The sequence below is a fragment of the Notothenia rossii genome, assembly GCF_949606895.1.
Source record: "Notothenia rossii genome assembly, chromosome: 2".
NCBI classification, from domain to species: domain Eukaryota; kingdom Metazoa; phylum Chordata; class Actinopteri; order Perciformes; family Nototheniidae; genus Notothenia; species Notothenia rossii.
Window position 1 is genome coordinate 52,149,384 of NC_136904.1, and position 24,011 is coordinate 52,173,394.

The window sequence follows — 24,011 nt, forward strand, 5'->3', positions numbered from 1 at the left end:
GCTCAGGAAACCCTTGCAGGTGTTTCGAGTTAATTAGACGATTCAAGTGATTCGTTGAACACCCTACTAGTATACTTTTTCATGATATTCTAATATTTAGAGATAGGATTTTTGAGTTTTCTTAAGCTGTATGCCATAATCAGCAATATTAAAATAATAAAAGGCTTGCAATATTTCAGTTGATTTGTAATGAATCCAGAATGTATGACATTTTTGTTTTTTTAATTGCATTACAGAAAATAAAGAACTTTATCACAATATTCTAATTTTCTGAGACAGTCCTGTATATAGCAGCGCCGGAGGAGAGATCCGCTGTCTTCTTCTTGCTCAGGAGAACCAGATCACAGCTGTTTTCTGCCGGAACAATATTCTGTCTGTAACACTACCGCGCCTTTTTTAATTAAAGTATCCCATTTGAATCTTTTCAGAGACTCCATTTAGTCTCATTTTAAAGCTTCTCTCCTGGACGCGAGAATAAAGAACATATTTAACAGCCTACATGCATACAAATTATAACATCACATTTATGTTATTAATTTTACAAATAGGACAGAGGGTGCAGCACAAACAGTACGAAACAAATAGAGAGCTTTCTGAACATCAGCAGGAGAGGACTCTTTCAAGACATTAGTAAATACTGAAATGAACATTAAATGTCCTATTAAAATGCAAGTTTCTTCGTGACACTTCCAACATAAATGGAATTCTCACTAACCTAAAACATTTTATTTTTTAAAAAACATGTCACTGTAGAGACACAAAATACTTGAACATACAAATGAACAACATCAAATTGAGCTCACTTTCTACACTCTTTGATGATCTACCTCCTACCTAGTTTGTTTTTTAGTCCATGTATTTTGGCAGAGGCTTGGTCTGGCTGTATCTTCATAACAACCCTCTGGATAAACTCAAATGAATATTTCATTTCCAGAGTATACTTTTTTTTCTTTTCTTTTCTTATTTAAATAAACAGACATTGCTCCAGATAACAAACCGTACATCAAAACATGTACATCAAAACATGTAACAACTAAACAAAACGTAACGGGGGAGGGGGGGGGTTGGATGCAAGGATGACTTCCTAAGACAGCTGATTGTGACATACACAGGACATTACATACACAATACATTATACATTACACAGGAGATGCAATATTGACAGGGTTAGACAGGAGAGCTAAGGGCAGTGAACCGCAATCCTCCTGTCTCCCCTCAAAATCCCCCAGCAGAGAAGCTGCACGCTCCATGTTCAGTAGGTCCAGATACTCCCTCAGCCATGAGTCCCTAGTAAAGCAGGCATGGCTCCCTCCTTACATTTTGTACTAATAATAGATGCTAGTTGTGCATATGATAGAAAAGATGAGTCTGAAAGACCATACTGATTTTTGAGTTGTTGAAATGGAAGGGTTTGGTCTCTATATATCTGTCCAATTGTAGTAATACCAGCCTTCTGCCAGATATTATTACTTAAAGTGCCTCCTCCTGCAGAAATACAGGGGTTACTCCAAATGGGGCAAGATGGTAAAGAGAGCCCCTCTATGTTGGGTCTCCTGTGCAGTTGCTTTACAATAGAACATGAAAAGCGGATGATGGTATTATCCATTGAGGGTGGTGGTTTTGGGCAGTACCACATTGATGCCAGAGATATGTTTTGGTTTACAGACATGATGGATTGCTCCAGCCATTGCCAACTGCCTACCGAAGAGGCACTTTTGTACGCCCACGATAATGGATACTTTGCATTGAAGGACAGATAATTCTGGAATACATCTGGGACTCCCAAACCTCCCATTGATCTTGGAATGATCAACTTATTATGTGCGATTCTGTTTTTTTTATTATTCCAAAGGAACTGAGTGAATAGGGATTTGATATCTTTAAACCATTTTAGTGGGAATTCAAGGATAGAGGAGATAATATGAGAAAGCCTTGGGACAACATTCATTTTCAAGGTTTCTGCTCTGCCCCATAGAGAAAGTGGTATGGCCATCCATATGTTAATGTCCTCCTTAATGGACTGGAAAATAGCAGGGCCGTTAAGGCTAAAGATTTTAGAGATAGGAGAGACGATGTTAATTCCCAAATACCTCATTCCATTTGTTTTCCAAATAAAGGGGGTGCTCATTAGGTTGTGTTTATATGTATATGAGTTAAGTGGGATTGCTTCACTCTTGTTCCAATTTATCTTATATCCAGAGAAGCTGCCAAATAAATGTATCATATCAAGAACTGCGGGTATAGAGAGTGCTGGCTTGCTCAAAGTAAGAAGTATATCGTCAGCGTACATATTTAATTTGAAATCGTGTCCATGAATGTTCACACCATATATGTCACCATTAGCGCGAATTGTACGGTGGCCCTGAGAGGCCAGGGTGCTGCAAATAAAAGAACGCTGCAAATAAAAAAAACGCTGCAAATAAAAAGAAACAGAAATGCCGCGCAAATAAAACGGTGGCCCTGAGAGGCCAGGGTGCTGCAAATAAAAGAACGCTGCAAATAAAAAAAACGCTGCAAATAAAAAGAAACAGAAATGCCGCGCAAATAAAAACGCCGCGATGCAAATAAAAAAGCCACAACGGAAGTGAATTACCGGGGACTATTATTGCTGATGCACATGCGGTTTTTTATGCGAGAGAAGAAGAAGTCTGGGGGATCTCCAGGAAACATCTCATGGGTAAGTTTATAATGTTAAAGTTACACAGGATGTAGATAATATCTGTCGCTGCCGTATTTATGACTTTAAATGACGTTATTTTGTGTGTGGGAGCAGATTATGTGTGTAGTGTATAATGTTAGTAGAACATAGCTTTGATCAAAACTGCAGAAAGCTATTTTCAAGTTGTTTGCTTGTCTGTAAAAACTGTTTGATTCTGCTTGATTTATCCGTGCAGCTTGAACCGTTTTAAATCTAGACCACACACACACACACACACACACACACACACACACACACACACACACACACACACACACACACACACACACACACACACACACACACACACACACACACACACACACACACACACTCACAGTATTCTTGCGTGTTTAACTGCCTGAAACTTGTCTTGCCCTTGTCAGTGGGGAATGTCGTGATTAAGACACACTTGCAATCCATTTTGGGAGATTCCTTGTATTAAGCCAGCGTTGAAAGTAGTACTGATTAGTCTTTCCAAATGTGTTAGTGTTATTTAAAAACTAGTGCAGTGCCCGTTCGGGGCATGGCCGTTCAAAGCTTGTGCCTGTACTAAGCGGACCGATTGTTTGGCTCCCATAATTGCTGCTTGCAATGTTGTCCGGGGGGCGTACCCGATCGGAGCGCGTAGATTCGTCCAAAATAAAGGTTTAGAAAAATGAATCCCAAAAAATTCTAAATGAAGGATGCAAATCATCATGCAATCCGCAAGCCATATCCGAAAGCTTAGGTCGATCTGACAAACAGTCAGAGAGATATGCGAGCCACAGACACACACACACACACGGACATTTCTTGCTTTATATATAGATAGATAGATAGATAGATAGAAAGATGTTCATGCAATTGAAGCGCAAAGCAACCTAATGATACTTTATTTGTTTTCTTGCAGGTCATAATGTATTGTCCTTTTTGTGGACAGCAGCAGGACTCTAAATCAGCCTTTTGCTGTTCATGTGGCAAGGACCTCAAATTCCTGTGTGATGTTGATAAAACAGGCACAAGTGGAGGTCATTTTTATTTTTTTATTTTTTTAATTAGGCTTAGGCAATGTACACTCTATATCTTATGAGTATGGGTGAGAACACTGTATGTCTCTCTGTTCTTTGTCATTGACGATTGATTGGACTCTTATTTCAAGCAGAGGCTACAGGAAAAAGCACACTGGAGTTATTCCGGACTTTCCGGAGTGTAAAAGAGAAGGAGAGACGAGCAGGTTTTAAGAAAAAAAAAACACCATCAAAAGACAACCTGAAGGTTGTGAAGGTACATTTTTTTGCTGAGATATACTAATAATTTGCCGACAGTCCATTCTGTCATGTATTTATAGTGTCACTGAACTAGTTAACAGTCGCCTATTTCGTTGTTTCTCTGTAGATTTCAGTAGGCCTTATGAGGCTGAAAGATGGTGTACTGAAGACTGTAAGAGGAACAGTACTTCCCCTTTTGATGCGACCAGAGTCGGATGCGGACGAATTGCAGAGAGCTGCTGAGCAAAAAATGAAGACCTTCGACAGAAATTTACATGGTGGTCCCTACGTACTGCTCTACCCTGACGGTACAAAGATAACTAATATACCAGGAACAGAAGTACCCTTCACTCTAAACGAGTACAAAGAGGTAGTGGGGAAGGCCTACCAACGTATCACACTGTACATTTGTACAGCTGAAGATTTCTTTACATCTTGTAAGTAATTGTGAAATTAATTACCAACCAAGAAGAGCTTTTTAAATTGATTTGTTTGTCAAGGAAAGCACTCTGTTGTTCTGAGTAGTCTAAAATCCTCTTATACCTGTTCTTGTATTTCACAGCTCAGGAAACCAGCTCTGAATCCAACTCATCGGATTCAGAGGTGATCATCATGAGTCCAACTTCTGCAGAATTCAATGCAGCTGATACATTAGTGAGTACTACATTTGTTGTATCTTAGATCGCTTATATTGTAAATTCTATCTGGAAGTGAAAATGTTTCTAGATTTCACATAGACGGCATATTTTTACGATGAAACATGTCCCAAAATAGCATTTTAAATTGCGGTAAATGTTGCAGCGTCCTGGCTTACACATATTATACAAACTTAAGGAAACAACTTTATTTAGTGCAGATCCCTGCAAAATCACACCATAATAATGTGTATGTTTTTCACTGAAAGTAATAATGTAAGAAGGATCATTCCCCCTGGCGCAAATCACATACACTTTCTGTCAGAATAATAGAATTCAATATTTATGTTCAAATGTGTTAAGCTCTAGTTCTGTCAAATTTGAAGTGTCACACTGATATATTGTTTTTTACTTCCAGGTATGGAATCTTTTGTTCACATTTAGCCTTGTCTGGAAATATTGTCACACAATTAATGTCTTAAACTACATGAAATAACGTGTCACACTGACCCAGAGATCCACGTTTGTGTACATTAGAATAGTCTTTTCTTTCTAAATCAGCCATCAGATAGCCATGATTTAAAATACTTCAACTTACCTGTCCTATCCCTGTTATGGTTTGTGATTCAGGTCTTATTTTCTGACTCACAAGAGGGCCCAGGAACATCAGGAGGTGTGCTGGAAACTGCGTGCTATAGGTATTATACTTTCCTTTCTACAATTCAAGTATGTTTTATATGAAAACATCAACAATGTAAACTTGTGTATGTCAATTTCTCAGCAAATATACTCAGCTGTATGCGCCCATTGTAATAGAGGATAAGGATGACTCAGACAGTGTTGAGTGCAGTCATGACATTCCAGAGGATACAAAGTAAGAGAAAAGTTACCCTTACTTCAACTGTGGTTGTTATTTTTCCTGATCAAAAATGTGTGCTATGGTGTACCATTTAACATGGTCATTAATTTATCTGATTTATCTGTGGACCAGCAATCACTTTCTGAGATAACTGCAAACCTGGCCCTAGAGATTGACCATCGAGCTGTCAGCAGATTTAACATCTGTCGCTCGAACATCTGGGATGGAGCAGTCAGAGGATTCAAAAGGGCAACATTCTCAGAAAAGAAAGACATCCTGGTGAAATTCTCTGACGATGAAGGGAGGTTTGAGGAAGGTCTCGATACAGGTGGCCCCAAGAGAGAATTCCTCTCCCTTCTCATGAAAGAGCTGAAAAAACGGCCCATATTTGATGGACCTGTGGAGAGCCGCTACCTGGTCTACAATTCAACAGGTTCTGTTTTGTGTATAATGTTTTAAAAGAACCCATATTTCAACCTTGCAGTGTTTTCAAATATGGAAACTGATTTAATATTTCTTTATTCTGCATTATCTTGGACAGCTATCAGAGAGGATGAGTATTATTTAGCAGGGAAGATGATTGCTGTGTCCATTGTGCATGGTGGACCTGGTCAGCTACATCTCAGGGCAGAGCAGTTTCAAGGCATCTGTCGGAGACATTACAGATGAGGAGATAGGGAAAGTCCTACAAGAGGTATGAGAAGGGTGTGAAATTCTAGAATAGGTAAAGAGAGAGTTTTGTCCACTTAACCCATTCTTTCAAGATATACTTCTGGCATTACCATTTTTTATAATTACGTGTCATTTTTGAAATGTGTGGGACTCTGTTATCTCTTCTTTTAGATTCAGAATTCACCCTCAGTGGAGATCCTTCAGGACTTGATGATACGGAACAGTGCCATGTTGCAGACTGCTGGGTGCTTCAGACATGTCAGGTCATGTGAAGAAAAAAAAATGATAGTAGAGGATTACCTGAAGTGGTACATAATCCACAGGAACAACACTGCAATCGAAAGGTAGGTTTTTGTATTTCATTGTTATTGCTAAAATAATTATGAAAAACGTGTTGCTGTTGTCCCATTTTCTTGCTTACTTACTTCTACATGATGCACATGTATCTTTGCATGCATCTTTTAATTGTATTTTAGATTCAAGGCTGGACTTGAAAGTTTGCAGTTTCTGACAGCTCTGCAGCAGCATCCGACGGTCCTGACCCCTGCTCTCTGTCATGCCGATGTGAAGCTGTCTGCTGCAGAGATGGAAAATCTGTTCCAGCCTGAATTTAGTCAACAGGGAAGCAACAGAAGGGCTCAGGAAGAGAAAGCTATGAGTTACTGGGCAGATTATCTTCTCGATTGTGAAGGTTAGTCAATTTGCTCTTGTCTGATTTTTATACACACAGATTATAAAGAGTTCCGGTGTTGATGTAGATAGTATTTACTGTCAATTGATTCCAATGTTCTCTACTTTTTAGAAAATGACAGCTCAGTGACCTTGGAGGAGGTGTTAATGTTTGCTACAGGTGTGCCATGTGTGCCTCCTGCTGGTATGAGTCCTCTGCCACGCCTTCAGTTCCTATGTTCTACAACGTCAACATTCCCAATGGCAAATACCTGTGCCAACATTTTAAAGCTTCCTCTTTTGGACACTTATGGTGCCTTCAAAGCCAACATGAACTTTGGCATTAATAATTCCCCCGGCTTTGGGTGCCTTTAAACAATTAAATAACTTGTGATAAAAGTTAATGTTCCCACACACAGTACACAGTCCGTTGTTTTAATGTTGCGGTCTGTCAGACCAAAATGTTGTGACGTAAGAGAGATGTGAGTATTTTTCATGGCAGATTTGTCCTATTTCATATCTAACATGTGAACAACACCACACATTTGTATTGTATTGTTATTATATTCTCGTTAGGTAGGTAAGGTAGACCGTGGTTAAATCAAGAGTTCAGAACATGTGTTAAGATGTTTTACAAATATTTACATAAACAGTAAATAAAGACTGCAAAAGGCACCTTGTTGTGCAAATGTGCCAATTTTGTTTTGCCCATTTTATCAACATGTTTTTACATGGACTTTGTGAAAGAGTAAAGCTGAATGACTCTTCATTAAATGGTTTAAAAGTGTTTCATTTTAACATAAGGACTTGTTTTTCTACGTATAGCATATATGTTACACACTCGCTACAAAGATGACACGGCTGTAGCTGGTTCACAAGATTTTATTCTCAGATCCACTGTGAAAACAGAAATAACAGTAGCATATGTGACTGATGCAATGAATGAATGTTATTGTTGATTCATCAATTTGTTATGGGCTGTGTCTGAAATCACTCAATACTCCCTATATAGAATTCCCTATATAAGGAGTAGGGAGTAGTGAATGAGAGTGATTTCGGACACGCCTTGGTCTTTAAAATGTCAGAAAGTGAAGCCTCACAGAGAACAAATTAATCCAGCAAATATTCACATTTTAGAGGCTGGAACCTGCTTATATTCAAAATTAAAATCAATTACCAAAATATTAGGTGTATAATCTTCTGACGATCGACCATTCAACTGATAACACGGATGTAACACTAAACATGTTTTACAAAATACATGAATATGGTGTATGTTTATTTAAACAAAGAAAGGTTTCAGTCTAATGACTTATGCAAAGATACAAGCTGAATATTTCACTGGACTTATCTACTCAGAATTGCAGCATTCTAAATAATATTCAACCTACATTGGAAACTTGTACACAAAAAAAGGTTCTGGGGGGCTGGTGGGGCAATGTATTCTACACTCCAGACATGTTTTTCATGGAAATGTAATTCTGAACAGCAGCTGTCCAGTTCACTGGTGGAGCCAACCCACTCCGTCTTTGCAAGTCCACAAAATGCATCTCCAGATTCTCATCACCACACAAATTGTACTGGGATGATGCTTGCATGATGCCATCAAAGTGGTGTAGGGCTTCCCAGGACACTGGAAATCCACACTCCCTTCCGCCAAACCTATGACCAGTCATAAATTGAAACATGAGTCAAGTGATTACAAATGGATCATTTAACCCCCCAAACATGCTAGATAAGCATTATAACTAAAACTCCATTGAGTCAGTTCTTCGTTAATTAAATCCTAAACAAAGAGCTTTGACTTGAGAAATTAATCTCAGGTTGACAGCAGCTCTTTCAGTCAAATATGGTCATTCTACTCACTTTCTAACACAAGGTACTTTTTGGAATTGAGTAAGATAAATCGACAGAATAGCTTTGGATATCTTCTGATTTAGGTTTTGTGTTGGAATCCATTTTTAGTCGTTTAAGACTTGAAATCATTTTGAAATAATGAGTTTTCAGACTAAATGAATCACGTTATTTATCAAGTGACAAACTTGTCATATTGGGCTGATACACCAAATTATATGAAGTCAGATATATTTTAAAGTAATATTACCAAACAATTTGAATACAAACCTGTGAGGCAGGTGGTACATGGCATCAGGTTTACCTGATGGACACTGAGACAGGCGAACAGGTCGGATGGTGTGGTTGTTCCACAGCTGTCTGTACTCATCGAGGTCTTTTTGGAAGATGCCCAAAAACACATATCGCAGCAGACACTTGTGCTCATGGCTCCCATTGAAGAGGTGCCTCTCTCTAAGGTCACTGAAGAGCTCGATCCAGAACTGAGTCCTAATGGTGGAATTCAAAACTTTTGTATTTCATGAAAAAAAGACAACTTCAAGTAAAAAGTCACAATATTTCTAGAGATGTTGAACATTTCTTGGTGCGCTCCTACATTATTTCATTTGGGAGCACATAAACTCCATTGGGAAAATGTTAGTGTACAGCTCTAATGTAATTTCACAATTTTTTTCATCCAGATAGATTTAAAGTATTTGGGCACCTCTGTACCCCACACACACACACACACACACACACACACACACACACACACACACACACACACACACACACACACACACACACACACACACACACACACACACACACACACACACACACACACACACACACACACACACACACATTATTGGACCTGACCTTAAAAGGCTATACCTTTGCTTTCTGAAGAAAGACCACCAACTCTCGATGCGCTGGTTTGCAGTTGAGGTACCATACATGTGACTGAGGGCTCCTGCAAAATCATCTGTGTGTTGAGATCGTAATGTGCAGTTAATGGCTGCCATAGTGCCGTTTTCAGTTCCACAGTCAGTGCGAAGGCGGGCTGGAAGTAGTCCAAACTCCGATACACACTGCAGGTAGTACTGCGCAATGATGCCCGGATCGTTGTTAGTGCTGCCACTCCTGAGCCACATAACTTTCCTTGAAAAGCCGTCGATGCAGCCACTGATGGCAATACCAAAGGGTTTAAGTTTATCATATCCATCAGCGTGCCACACTTGGTTTGGTCCTGCTGTGACGTATCCCCTTCGGACAAACCTTCGCCTGGAACGAAGTTGAACACCAGATGGATCCAGTCTGGAAATCGTCTGTCTAACATCCTCCCTTTTTACTGTCAGGTGATACTTTTGTTGCAATGTCTGCCACATAGCTCTGTAACCCAACAGCCGACCCGAGCCTCTCAGTTCATGTGCAACAGTTTGGTGTACAGTGCCAATGGGAGTGTAGTCTGTCCTTCTTGTTAAGCCAGCGTTCTGTAGCCTCCTCTTTAAGGTCCTCAGACTAAGAAAAATGTTGTGTCTTTTTTCTAGAAAATCAAGTATCACTTCATAAGCGTGTCCCTCCGTGAAGTACTTGTGGATGAGGCCTGCCTTGATTCCTTCATTAGATGCTGTGACTGAAGGGAAAAGACAACAGTGTCATTAGGAATGAAACTTAATAACAAAAAACCTATTAAGAAAAAAATGAAAATGTATCAGTAATGAGGAAAATACCTGAAATGTTTGATGCATAAGTGTATGTTTTCAGTATGTTCAATGCGTGAACAATTCCAGACATGAGGAGCAAAAAATAAGAGAAATAAACAGGCAAAGGACAACATATTGGGATACTTACATAATTGGTAAGGATACAAATACATATCAATCTAGAGGTAGCGAACACACAAAATAACGTCATTTAAAGTCATAAATACGGCAGCGACAGATATTATCTACATCCTGTGTAACTTTAACATTATAAACTTACCCATGAGATGTTTCCTGGAGATCCCCCAGACTTCTTCTTCTCTCGCATAAAAAACCGCATGTGCATCAGCAATAATAGTCCCCGGTAATTCACTTCCGTTGTGGCTTTTTTATTTGCATCGCGGCGTTTTTATTTGCGCGGCATTTCTGTTTCTTTTTATTTGCAGCGGTTTTTTTATTTGCAGCGTTCTTTTATTTGCAGCACCCTGGCCTCTCAGGGCCACCGTAGAATTGCACAGGCTAATGGTTCTAGAGCCATAATAAAAAGTAGGGGACTAACAGGACACCCTTGCCTCACACCACGGTGTAAGGGGAAAGGTTTTGAGATTAACCCATTAGTTCTAACAGAAGAGAAGAGAGCGCTATACAAAGCCTTAACCCAGCGAATCAACTTGGGCCCAAAGCCAAATCTTTTGAGCGTGTAAAACAGATATGCCCATTCTATTTGGTCAAAAGCTTTCTCAGCATCTAGTGATGCTGCAATCATTGGCAAATTGCTGGAGCCTGCTTCTAGGATAATCTGAAAAACCCTCCTCATGTTATTTGAGGACTGGCGGCCTGGAATGAAACCTACTTGGTCTAGATGCACAATAGATGGAACCACCTTCTCCAAACGGAGTGCCAGTATCTTGGCTAGAATCTTGTAGTCACAGTTTAGAAGGCTTAAAGGGCGGTGGTTACCCATCAGAGAAGGATCTTTGCCCGGTTTAGGCAACAATGAGATAATGGCCCTGCTCATGGAGGGAGGCATGGCTTCAGATTCTAATATTTCATTGAATAACAACAGTAAATATGGTGAAAGCTGTTCTTTAAAAAATGTATAGAACTCTGTTCCAAAACCGTCGTCCCCTGGAGTTTTCCCTGATGCCATCTTCATGATTGCGTTTTTTATTTCATTTTGGGAAACAGGTGCCTCCATAGCAGATCTGTCAGCCAAGCTGACGCTCGGGAGGTTAAAATCTCATTTCCAGAGTATACTGAAGATTGAAGCAATATATTAGTCCAAGAAGCATCGCAAAGCCACATCTTTCAGGTTGTGGAGCACAACTGTCTCCTCGACCACAAATGCCACATTGAAGATCTGCTGAGGAAAGGCATCCCATTCACCTTCGTAGCCCATGAGTAGACCAACTTGCATCACCTTCATGGCTTCCTCGAGAGTGTCTCCATGAGCCTTAAAAAAGGAGAAATAAAAGTGAGCTCAGTGTACTACAAGTACTTTTTCTCTACAAAGCTAATTAAGAGGCTTCTGCTATAAACATAGAAGCTAAAATCTACAGTTCACAGTGTAAAAGTGCAATGTGATGGAACATCATTTCAACTGCCTCTCTTTCACAGTTTGAGCTTTATATTTATTTATATTATTTAATAGTTACGTTTTCTTTCTGTTTTTGTTTATATTAAATGTATCATTCTTTATTGCAATTATTTTAGTTAAATTAAGGTAATTGTAAACATTACTTTTGAAGGAAACTTTGGGCACAGGGTGATTTGGGTTGATTTATGTTAAAATGTACAATTACATAAAGTAATTCAAGACAGTTATGATCTTACATCACACATCCTGATGACATTTTCCTGATTTTCGCCAGACATGTAGTGTGATAGTCCCAAGAGAGCAGCAGTCCTCCTCCTCTCATTTGTGTCCTGCAGGACAACAAATGCAGTGGGATTTAAACATTTGTAGCAAACAAATGGTGGCTAAATTATGGTCATCAGCATCTCCACTTACATCTTTCTCAAGGCAGTCCAAAAGGCCTTTTAGTGCCGGCTTCTTTCCAGTCCTGGATGCACCATTGTAGACCTCCAGCAATGCCAGGCCATCAAGTCCATCCAGAAACGATGAAAGCAGGTCCGTAGTGACAATTCTCTGGAACTCTGCCTGAATCTGAGGAGACACAGACATATAGAAAATATTCTACCAACAGTCTGCAACTGTGCATGTTGCCTTCTCATTGTAACTGGAAAACCTGCACAACTTACAAGTCCACTTCATCCAGTTGCAGCAAAACGGAAATCTTGGAAAATCTGTCTGTAATAGAGAACACACATTTAGGTACATTATGAAGCAGGCCTTAATAAAGTAATAAGAACTGAGAACATGACAAAGAATAAGATGCACACAATTACAACAGTCACGTTGCCCATAAACTACAAGCCTTGGCTTTCACAATTACAATATTATCCCTGAATTCATATGATAAAGACTTAAACAGTACTTCATTTAAATAAATAAACAACTTGAAATGTTCATCTTTGATTGATGAGGCATATTCAATCTAATAAATTCATGGGATGCATGTAATAATAACAGGGAAAGGTTAGTGTGCATCCACATAGAGCATTTTTGTGTCTACGTGCATGCCAAATATATCAATGAAAAAACTATTATTTGTTTTAACCAAACTTAAAAGAAATTGTACAATGGTTGTAATTGTTGATTATTTGCTTGCAGTTATTTTCCATAGACTATTCAGTGGATTATTATTGTTTTTTTAGTAATAACTTGACTACCTCTGAAAGCAGAAGTTTAGGAAAAATTATTGTTCATGTATAAATATTATTTATTTTATTATAATATAAATATCTAACAATTACAACCATTGCCCATCTTATTTATTATTGTGGGTGAACAGTAACCTTTCCCTGTGTTATAATTACATACATCCCATTAATTTATTAGATTAAATAATAATAATCTCATCAATCAAAGATCAACATTTTTAAGTGCCTTGAGCACCGACTGTTCCCGCAGCTAGAAACGGCTGATATTAAGACACTTCAGTGCGCAAGTCACAGAACGAAATGCATTGTGGTACATGTAATTTATGGGCACCATAGTTCAATAAAATAAACTAAATATATTCCTTTCTTTTCTATAAAATATTTTCTAAAAAGCAGAAATACAAATTTGTCTCCATTTCAAGAGTGGAACATAGCATTTGTACACAATATAAATGCTATTTCTGAACACAGTTAGCATTTTACTCGCTCAATGGCACCCCCTCTGTATCTGGTCAGGTTTAGCGTGAGCTGAACCAGAAAAACGTTGCAAGGATAGAATCACTTTAACACTTGCTCGGCCTTAACAAAAAACAATCTTCAAGTCCCCTATACTTATCCACAAATGACATCCATTTCAAAGCCATGGCGGGCCCGGGGGGCTAACAAGCTACAATTCTTAGCCGAACAGAGAGCCGGGACACGGCTAATTACTGGTAGGAACACACACAACCTCACCAAAACACGTTAATTTAGCTTAAATATTTAGCCGAACAGAGCCGGGACACGGCTAATTACTGGAACGAACAAACAAAACCTCTCTAAATTAAGCTACAAATATAGGCAGTTACCATTTAAACCTTTTAAAAATTCATAAGCGTCATACATAAGAGTAAGAATACTTGAAACTTATTTATTTAATAAAAGTTTAGATAATCATAATCCTGTAAAGTTAGTTTGGTTAACCGACATTTTCATAACACTGCCCTGAAATAAAATCTCTTTTATAAACATTCAAACACCAGTTAGGTGTGGATTTAACTCCATTTAGCTACTTTTCGTTTTGCCTGAAACCATTAAATATGCAACCACTCACCTGACTTTGCCTGTCCGTCAGTGGTTCATCACCAGCCGAAATCACTGTCATATCGCTTCACAAAAACGTATTCATCCGCCGCTTAGCTTTTCGTAGTCATCAATCTGTCCGGTGGAAGTTCTTCTTTTGATAATGGCGAATCAAACTCTGTGGTTCACTTGCTGTATATCGTAAAAAAATAAATAACTCATGTCCCTGTTAAATGCATTCAATTAACGAAAACAACTATGAGACCGGGACTATTTTCACAGGGCAGGAATATGTCAACACTACTGCCATGTTAAGAGGCCATGGAAAGTTTCAGAACATTATTACACATCACAACTCACTGTTCAGTCAAATGTACTTCATAGAATGTGGAGGTCATTGAACTGGCTTACAGAGCTGAGTTGAAATAATAACAACTTATGAAATTAAGTAGAAATTGCATAAATTGATATGTTAAGTGAAAGTAACTTAAAGACAAAAGTTTCAATAACTTAATGATCAAATCCTTTTTTACAGCGGCTCCATAATATAACTGGCAAAAATGTAAGAATTTCATGCATCGGCCTACAGTGGGAAAATGGTTTAATCTGTTGGAATATAGTATAAATATCAAATATCACTACTTTTCTTCTAAATGAAATGCTGACATTACAAAATGCATGGTTTAATGTAATGTAAACATTTACATTATTATTATGATTATTTAATATATAAAGACTATATTTTCAAATGCTCTTCAAAGCAGTTTCTGTCAACTACGAAAGGCAACATCATTTCTGTATTTGTGAATGAAGCGCCATCACCTGGTTAAAACCTGAAATTGAAAATCTGGCAACGCCCTCTTGGAAAATAGTGGGAGGGCTTAACATTCCTCTATAGAGAGGCGAAGTCCCGCCCATCTACTTCCGACCCATGGGACCCCGGAAGCGGAAAATTATACATTGACGTCAATGGAGAGAGAAAAGTCATCTTTCGATCCCGTTTGAATTGTGCCACGAATGACACATATGATGTTTGTCAAATTAAAAGAACATTTTGCAAGTCAAAAAAATAAAAATGTGTCGTAAAACTGTGAAGTTACAATTTTTTTTGTGTGAAACCGCTCAGTGAACTACAGGTCTCTGGTCTCGCACAATACGCGTCACCATCACAAAGATGGCTGTCACGTTAGTAAATTTCACCTGTTTCTTTCAGAATGAGGCGAAAAAGTATAAAACGAGGTGAAAATCACTACAAGTCTGGGCATGTTGAGAGCTGTACATACACGAAAGGGAACGGTTCTGTAAGAGCCAGCATGCGGGACCGGCTTTACAAGGTTTCAGTGAGTAATATGAGTGCAATGTTTAAGGTTAATGTCAGCTAGCTAACAAGGTACACTAACGTGTTTTGTTTTAGAAACTAGTTTTCTCCTTAAGAACTTTGTGGTGTCTGTGTATGCTGTGGATAACATTAGTGTTCACAAGAACAAGATACACTCCCGTGTTTTGTTTTAGTTGCTCTTCAGATTGAAGCGGCCAGTTCTATATCGACTATATGTGTGATCTCCTTTTTACATCTCGTTGTGTCATTTGAGTTTATTTGCTGTGTGTAGATTCAAGGATTTTGGTTATCTTGTCCAGGGATGCAAACTTGTCACCTTTCGGCGAAATTCTCCGTTTTGAATCCAAAATAGGTCGTTTTTGTGATTCCTGTAGATCTGCAATAAAAATATTTTTTGGGTATGGGAGGGGGTCTGGGACCCGGATTAATGTGCGGCCGCGAGCTTTTTTTATATATATTATAATGAAGCGCGAGCTGTGTGCTCGAGTCTTCCTGCCTGTCGGCTCTGCTCATGATGTATAATAAGCCTCTGCTGCTCGGCGATGATGGTCTAGCTTCAGCAGCTACATTACCTACGGTGCGTTCGTTAATATTAACTGTGCGTCCGGAGTCCCTGTGGCACAGACTGGACCGCTGGTGAACAGCTGTTAGAACGGGCCGTTCAGGTGTTCACAATAGAGCTCCCTGTCGGAGCGGCAGAGCGTGATGTGCACTGAAAAGTTTTTTTTTCCCGTCGCAATATTATCGTTGAGCTAGCTAACTAGCATACATTGTCACTATCTGCTAACGTTAGCTTTAGCCTTCGTTTTCTAATCGTTTTTTTCATAGGCTATAAACAGAGGTGGTATAAGTATATATCTTGTAATTGATTAAAATTAGAAGTACTTAGTTCTTGTACTTGAGTAAAAGTAGAAGTACCAGAGTGTAGGAATACTCTGTTACAGTAAAAGTCCTGCATTCCAAATGTTCCTCAAGTAAAAGTAGAAAAGTATTATTATCAAAATATAGTGAAAGTAGCGACAGTAAAAGTAGTCATTTTGCAGATTTGTCCATTTCAGAATAATATGATACGTTTTATAATGATTGATCATGAAAGTGTTCTCAAAGCTGGTAAAGGTGCAGCTAGTCTGAATGACTTTGTATACTGCAGGGTAGCTTTTGGATTTACTCCAGGTGGAACTAAAGTCTGATTTAACTCTTGATTATATTTCACATCATTCATCCACATCTGTAAAGTAACTAAAGGTATTACATACATGTAGTGGAGTAAAAGTAAACCATTTACCTCTGAACTGTAGTGGAGTAGAAGTACAAATTAGCAAAACATTGAAATACTTAAGTAAAGTACAAGTATCTCAAAATTGTGCCCAAGTATAGTACTTGTTGAGTTTATGAACTTAGTTACTTTACACCAGTGGCTATAAAGATAGAAAGACTAAGCCTTGCACAGAGGCATGAAAATACATTTTCAAAATGCTCAACAGTGCTGCCAAAATTATTAACTGACTGCTACACAATTAAAATAAATGCTTTTTATATATTTCTATTAGATGTGACTCTATGGCGTTTCTGTTAATATTAACACTGCTGCTTTAGTTGTTCTGACTGCTAAAATCCTCTGTTATTCCTCATTTTAAAGCCGATATTCTGTGGGGTCAGGGGGCTCGGATCCTTGTCACCTTTTTCATACCTGATGAGTTTGCATCCCTGTTGTCAATTTGTTTGGTTATCTAGGCACAGCTGTGTGTGACTCCCTCTGGTACACTGGTATGTGTTTTCCTAATGTAGAGAGCATTGATTAATTAATAAACTACACACTGAGTCTAGATCCTGACCAAATCCTTATTTTTTGATCAAATGTTTTTCAAAAAAATGTATTGTATATTATATAACAGCTGCAAATCACAGACCGGAGTCTCTGCTACTGTGGACCACGAAGGAGGGGATCATCATCCCCATCCCCAAAGACCCTGCATGGCATGGAAATCTCCTCCTCCTGGAACAATTCTACACCCAGCATATGCTCCCTGTGTTGGCCAGTAGAGAGGAGGACATTTAAATAAACATACTCTTAACACCCTCGGACTCTGCGTTGTGTTTCGTATGTGTGATGGGGTGTTATGCAGAGGGGAGGAAAACAGGACACAGCAGATTGGGATTGTGGTGGAGATGCTGAGCAGTTATTTAATTGTTGCGTGTAATTATTATTATACTGTGTGCTTCTTAGTTATTCCATCTTTTGCTGTAACATGGATCTGTATGTAACTCTATATTTAATTGTTATCTACCACACTTCCTTCTACATCATACACCATCATTATACATGATGGTGTATATAGGATATGTATTTATTTGTATACATATCTAAATTGTATAATTTTATTTTTCGTATTTGGGATTTCTCTTTTGTCCACTCAAATACACTTGGCCCTTTCTCTTTTCCATGTGGAAAATGGCAGCTGCATATTCTGCTTTTCTCATCTGCTCCCTGTCTGCTCATCTACGATGAGAAAATTATATAATTAATTACTAATAATCATTTAAACCTGTTATTACCAATATTTCACAAATTCTGCATGTAAACTTAAGAGCACAGCTGTATGTTGAGTATGTCAGCTTTGCTTGGTTCATCTTACTGGGGGGGCTGCTACATGGATGTCGGTGCAGTCCACAATAATTTTGCAGCTGAAGGCAGAATGAATTTATTATTGACTCAGAATGAAGCACAACTTCATGTCATACAATACATTGACTTTATTTGTAATTGTGTAAAAAAAATATGAGCATTGATTAGCAAGCAGGACCTGGCAGGAACAGAGAATGGTGATGGATGGAGCTGGGAAGAGAGAAGAATAAAGAAAACAGATCAACTTTATCGGATATTAAAAATTCAATTTCAAAACAAGTTGCCGCTCCTACAGTTTTCTAGTGTGTAAAGATGATTTCACATGACCAATGCAAAATATCACACTCAATACATGTGTGTCTCTGAGGGGTGCATTGTGCCTTTGATGTATATAAATAATATACCATAACCAAATACTATTACGTACAGTGGAAATCAGGTTACCAGAGCAGGTCAGACCAGTGTGCATGTTCCTCAGGGTCTCAGCAGTTACAGGTGAGGTAAAGAAAATAAAAGAGAAAAAGGTCAGTAACAACACTGAATAATTATCTCTTTTAATAATTTTCTCTCAGTAATCACTCAACTACTGTCTATCCAACAAACAGATTGACTCACTCTCACTATCATCACAATGAAACACGTCCAGAAGAATGTCATGCAAAGCTGCCTGCCTTCCTTCCTTCCTTCGACTCTCCCTGAACTGCCTGATCTTTTAATGGTCAATGTTAACCATTTGTGCAGATAGCATTAAGTAGAAAAGATCGCTGATACTAATGTGGCGTTAGCCTACCTCCCGCCCCCTTAGCACCTGGTGGAGGGGGCGATAGGCTACTCTTCAAATGTTTCACAAAATACTTACCATCATGACTACTCTTACTGTTTAACATTTTGGTTTACTTCATGTTAAGGCTAATACAAATGACAAGGCTAAGTAATGTAATATAATGCTAACTAACATGCTCGCTACTAGCTAGGTAGCTAACTTGACTATGTTCCATGCAAAACATGTATATTACCTGATATGTTTGGTCCAACGACTCCTGGTCCTTTCATCAGACGGGAAGCGATAGAACGAGCAAGTGGTATGATCTCTTTTGTGATTACAACCTCGTACAAAGCACACAGGCATCTTGTAAAAGTGAATTTATTGGAGCAATCTCTTATATTTATTGGAGGGAATAAATCAGTCTTCTTCTTCCTCTTTGCTTTGCGAGTCACAACCAGTCTTGGAGCATTATCGCCTATGACATCACTTACGCGACCCAGAATGCATTTGGGATTTGTAGTCTTTCTAGTTGCGTATTATTCATAGTCTTATATTTCAGCATTTTTACGACAAACTGTGACTTTTTTTGCATGGAAATGATTGTTTAAGATTGACAAACATCATGTGTCATTCGTGGCACAATTCAAACGGGATCAAAAGATAACTTTTCTCTCTCCATTGACTTCAATGTATAATTTTCCGCTTCCGGGGTCCCATGGAGGCTCCCGGAAGGGGAGGGACTTCGCCTCTCTATACTGGTTTTTGGCAGGTCGTAGGCAGGAAGCTGTAAGCTGGAGTCTGAAATTCAGTGCTACATCTGTAGATGTGTTTTTTTAATCTTTAAAATAAAAAAATAGACAGACACTCTATCAATCATATCAATGAGGGAGCGCAAATGAGAAGAGCTGAAGCGAGAGCAAAAGTCTGATCATGGAGAAAGAAGAAACAAGAACTGCAAACAAAAACCTATGTTAAAACAAAGAAAAAAGACTTATAGTTTACATTATTACACAAATGATTTGTTTGCAATTTATAGTTTTATTTTTGAAATGTATTTTATTTTGCTTGACTTATTTTACTTTTTTCTTTTAAACTCATAGTTTTGCTTTATTCTGAGAAAGTGTTGCTTTATCTTTAAGATACAAAACTAATCCCATACAGGCGCACATCAAATCTGTCACCAAATCGGCTTTCTACCACCTCAAAAACATTTCCAGACTCTGCCCTTCACTCTCTGACGGTGGCAAAAACTTTAATACACGCTTCATCACCTCCCGCCTCGACTATTGCAATGGAGTCCTGTCAGGGGTTCCCAGCAAAGCCCTGGAGAGGCTCCAATACGTCCAGAACTCTGCCGCCAGGCTTCTCACCCGCACCAAGCCCTGGCAACACATCGCCCCCACCCTCATCCATCTTTACTGGCTGCCGGTCAAGTCCTGGATTCAGTACAAAACATTCCTCCTCACTTACAAGTCTCTCCATGCCCTCGCCCCCCAGTACTTATCGGACCTCCTCCATCCCTACACCCCTTCTCGGAGTCTGCGGTCCTCAGACACGGGCCTGCTCTCTGTTCCCCGCTCTCGCCTCCGAACTGTTGGAGACTTGGCGTTCAGTGTTGCGGCCCCCACCATATGGAATGCACTTCCTGCAGAGATCCGCAATGCTGCTTCCCTAGACATCTTCAAGTCATCATTAAAAACTCACCTGTTCGCCATGGCCTTTGACCCCTAACCCATCACAGTCCCCCTGCTTCCACTCCTACTGCTATTTAATAAATGTCTTACTTCATTATTTGCCCCTTTTCTTTGTTTGTTTGTTTGTTCACCGTGTAAAGCGGCCTTGGGTCCCTTGAAAGGCACGATACAAATTTCTTCTATTATTATTATTATTATTATTAACCTGTTAAGCCCTGTGGCCTCATTTATAAACTGTGCGTATGCTCAAAAGATGGCATACACCAGTTTCTAAGCAATGTTTGCGATTTGGAAAAAAACAAACTTGATGGGAAAATGTGCGGTCCTCCACGCAAACTCTGACCTATGCAAAAACGGGAGGGACGAGAAACTGCGACACCAATGTGAGTTTGGAAAATTGCACAATATAAATGTATTTTAGTATACCTCAACAATGGAATTATGATCAGTAGAAATGGCCATGACATGGGACCTTTAATTGACTCCACTCCGCAGGGATCACCCAAAACTTTCTTACAGTTTCTCATCATGGGGAGGTCTCCTGTCACAAACTTTTTTCGGACCACTTATTTATTTATTTTGACGATCCGACCTTCATGCTGCTACTCTGGTTCAAACTGCATCCACCAAACAATGTGATTTGTCTCCACCTTTCCAAAAGAACCAAAATCTGACACGATGTGAAATGTATTTTTTAGCTGTTCTGTCTTCATTTCCTGCGATCTTCTTCATGCAGTCAGTCAGAATGAATATTAATACGGGGCATTTCTTTTACTATTTATAGGCAAATATGGGCTAAAGCTGCGCCGCATTTCGAGTTGATTTTGATTTATAAAGGGAAACCGGCATAGGACGTACGTTTTATATATCGAAAAATGTCTGTGCATATTTATTTGCTTTTTCCTACGTAAGCAACCTTCCCACATGAATCCTACGCAAGGCTTTATAAATGAGGCCCCTGAGCCTACATTACTTATAGTGAAAACCACTCTTGAATGATGGGATAGTAGACTAAAAGCTTTAGGAATCCAAACTATAACATATAATAAGTACCCTGTATCAAGATTGATGCAAAACAAGTGACATTTGACCTTTTTAGAGAGATTTAGAAAGAAAAAACCCACTTCTGGGGTCATTTGGGTGGATTTGCCATATCTCTGGCCCCCCTTGGTCGATTTTGATGATTGACACCTCTTTTGAACCGTTAGAGACAATAGAATCGAGGGGAAGTTCCTATAATCCATCTAAACATTACCATTGGTGAATGCATGCCAGCACGCCCAAAACCGGAAGCTGGGTTGTAGCTCTCACAAGCATGCATATGAAATCCCCGTTTTTTAGGGTTTTTGAAAAAAATGGAAGGATTGATTATCAGTAATACTTTTTAAAGTGACACAGAGACATAGGATTAACCATGAGCAGGGTTTTTATTCCTTTGAACACAACGTTTGATCACAAAACAGCAACGGTAAGACGTAATTATTGTTATGGTTTAAAAAAACGGATGTTGTTTTCTTGCTCTGTTCTGGCTGCTCGCTCAGTGAGTTCTGACCGTGCAGTGATGAGACTTATACCAATGGAATCTGTGGAATCTGAGCTTTCAGATGATATGTCGTTTGCGCAGATAGTATGAATTATAAAAGATCGTTTTTGTGAGTTATGAACAGAAATATCATTATCCCGGTTGGCCTAATCCAAAACATACGCGCTCTCGCTAAGCTGTACTATGACGCGGGTTATCAAGTGGATCGCTCAAGCCAGCCGTGTCCTATCTACTGTAGTTAGGTGCGCGTTCACATGTAAGGGGTGGTATTTGGAGCATTCGACCAATCACAAACATGGAGAAGCATGTGCAGCGCAGCGTCATACTTCCTGAATGAAAAGTCAACTATAATATTAGACATATGAAGAAGTTAAACTTTAAACATCCATGACTTAAACACTTTATCCAGGATAAAAGCCACATAGTTGCACCTGCAAGGTGAATACAGCTGGTAAAAGAAAAAGTGTTTGAATGCGTACATGAACAGGTTTATGATATCACTGCCCCATCTAAGACACGATCTGACTTTAATTACATTTGTCTCGAGTGTTTCGTCAACTTAATGTGTTGCTTAAAATAATACTAGTATGTGACACTGAGTGTTGCACGGCCAGATACGGCTCAGCTGACCCAGATAAGGAAATATATGATACATTATGATGTGATATGCCGCGGACTGTACTTAATGTTACTCTGATCCGGTTACTTATGTTGTGGCAGATATTTAAGTAAGCTTTCTTAACGCTAATGTTATAATAGTCAGATTGCTCTGAAGATGGGAGGTGATATTCTATTAATGTTCACGTTCACACAGTCAGTGATTTTTGCCGGCCGTCTTTCCTGCAACGGCAGCTTTTCCTGTAATATGACTTGATCGCTTTAAACTCTGCACACTGAGCTCTGATTGGTCAGCAGGCATTGCTTTCACTGATTTGAGCTCTTAGCCTGCAACCTAACCTGGTCCCGACTAGGTTAGCCGCACAGCATATGTTACCATGGAGATCTAGCCTGCTAAAAAGAGAACCACCTTCGTAGGACCAGAAACCCAGAGTTTTCCCTGAAGTTAGCCGGCTAAGCGAAAATCCTGCTTCGTAGTACAGGCCTCTGCTCTGTTGTGATTGGTCAACCGCTTAGAGAGCCCCTTAGCCACGTGCAATGTGAAACGCTAGCCAATAGAGGCGCACGTGTTACATAATGATGTCACTATGTTGCTGAAGTAAACAAATGAGTGGAGGGAACACAGGGATTTTAGGGCCTCTTTAACTTGGAATAATCCGAATATGTTTCCCTATTGACTGTTTACCAAGTTTTGTCATTTAAAAAAAGATATTCTGAAAAGAGTTTGAATCAGATCCGTGTGTGTGTGTGTGTGTGTGTGTGTGTGTGTGTGTGTGTGTGTGTGTGTGTGTGTGTGTGTGTGTGTGTGTGTGTGTGTGTGTGTGTGTAAACGCTAAATGATCCCCACTTAAGTAACAGTAAGTGTATTTCAGTGCTGCAGGGCGGGGAGGATGGTCCCTGCGCAGGGTCCGAAGCCCACCCTGTATCCATCTCCCTGACAGTAACCTAGACAGAGGAAAACATGGGACATTAGTATAATTGTAAACAAATGATTATGGATACGAGACAGTTAAATTCTATCATTAGGGCTGGTCTGAAACCTGTTTACATGTCATTTTACAGTCAAACACAACTTTAGATCCAATTCATTGCTAATATTTTCATTTTTAAAAGAAAGAAAAAAAGCCCTTCAGCAGTTTTACATCACTTTGCAAGTGTCTTAGCGGGGGGGGGGGGGGGGGGGGGGTTGTTTGATTGATGACTGGGGCATGGAGATGGAATACACTTGCAACACCAGGAACTGTGGTTTGCATT

At 39.2% G+C, this 24,011-nt stretch overlaps 3 protein-coding genes and 1 long non-coding RNA gene across 15 annotated transcripts in view; 2 read left to right on the forward strand and 2 right to left on the reverse strand.

The window, feature by feature from the left end:
- Window positions 1–2,480: 2,480 nt before the first annotated feature.
- LOC307030292 (G2/M phase-specific E3 ubiquitin-protein ligase-like) lies at window positions 2,481–7,570 on the forward strand. 7 transcript variants are annotated; one of them, XR_013805612.1, is made up of 9 exons: window positions 2,496–2,677; window positions 3,591–3,708; window positions 3,843–3,964; window positions 4,076–4,385; window positions 4,511–5,281; window positions 5,365–6,136; window positions 6,286–6,458; window positions 6,591–6,805; window positions 6,917–7,570. XR_013805612.1 is itself a non-coding variant. In XM_079666628.1 (4 exons), exons 1-4 carry the CDS (start codon window positions 6,041–6,043, stop codon window positions 7,156–7,158), a joined length of 726 nt encoding a protein of 241 aa, XP_079522754.1. In that variant the 5' UTR covers window positions 5,207–6,040; the 3' UTR covers window positions 7,159–7,570. The 7 variants fall into 7 exon arrangements, 1 of the variants encoding a protein (XP_079522754.1); XR_013805608.1 differs by having other exon boundaries at window positions 2,481–2,677; window positions 3,843–3,955; window positions 4,511–6,136; XR_013805609.1 differs by having other exon boundaries at window positions 4,511–6,166.
- A 79-nt stretch (window positions 7,571–7,649) lies between these two features.
- Window positions 7,650–14,320, reverse strand: LOC307030289 (uncharacterized protein). 5 transcript variants are annotated; one of them, XM_079666622.1, is made up of 8 exons: window positions 14,203–14,320; window positions 12,588–12,636; window positions 12,337–12,492; window positions 12,159–12,251; window positions 11,712–11,778; window positions 9,514–10,255; window positions 8,908–9,126; window positions 7,650–8,445 (listed from the first exon to the last, which is right to left on the reverse strand). In XM_079666622.1, the coding sequence occupies exons 4-8, from the start codon at window positions 12,198–12,200 to the stop codon at window positions 8,229–8,231; spliced, it is 1,287 nt and encodes a 428-aa protein (XP_079522748.1). In that variant the 5' UTR covers window positions 12,201–12,251; window positions 12,337–12,492; window positions 12,588–12,636; window positions 14,203–14,320; the 3' UTR covers window positions 7,650–8,228. The 5 variants fall into 5 exon arrangements, with proteins under 5 accessions (XP_079522748.1, XP_079522750.1, XP_079522749.1 ...); XM_079666624.1 differs by lacking the exons at window positions 12,337–12,492; window positions 12,588–12,636; window positions 14,203–14,320 and having other exon boundaries at window positions 10,606–11,778; window positions 12,159–12,240; XM_079666623.1 differs by lacking the exons at window positions 12,337–12,492; window positions 12,588–12,636; window positions 14,203–14,320 and having other exon boundaries at window positions 10,474–11,778; window positions 12,159–12,240.
- A 152-nt stretch (window positions 14,321–14,472) lies between these two features.
- On the forward strand, window positions 14,473–23,578 carry LOC307030294. The gene is made up of 2 exons (XR_013805614.1): window positions 14,473–15,511; window positions 17,406–23,578. It is a non-coding gene; the product is annotated as an uncharacterized lncRNA (long non-coding RNA).
- Window positions 22,005–24,011, reverse strand: part of fah (fumarylacetoacetate hydrolase (fumarylacetoacetase)) — a 38,793-nt gene continuing 36,786 nt past the window's right edge. For both annotated transcript variants that reach the window (XM_079666627.1, XM_079666626.1), the window contains one exon: window positions 22,005–23,702. In XM_079666627.1, coding sequence (XP_079522753.1) covers window positions 23,626–23,702 — 77 coding nt within the window. In that variant the 3' untranslated portion in view covers window positions 22,005–23,625. The remainder of the gene's footprint in view (window positions 23,703–24,011) is intronic.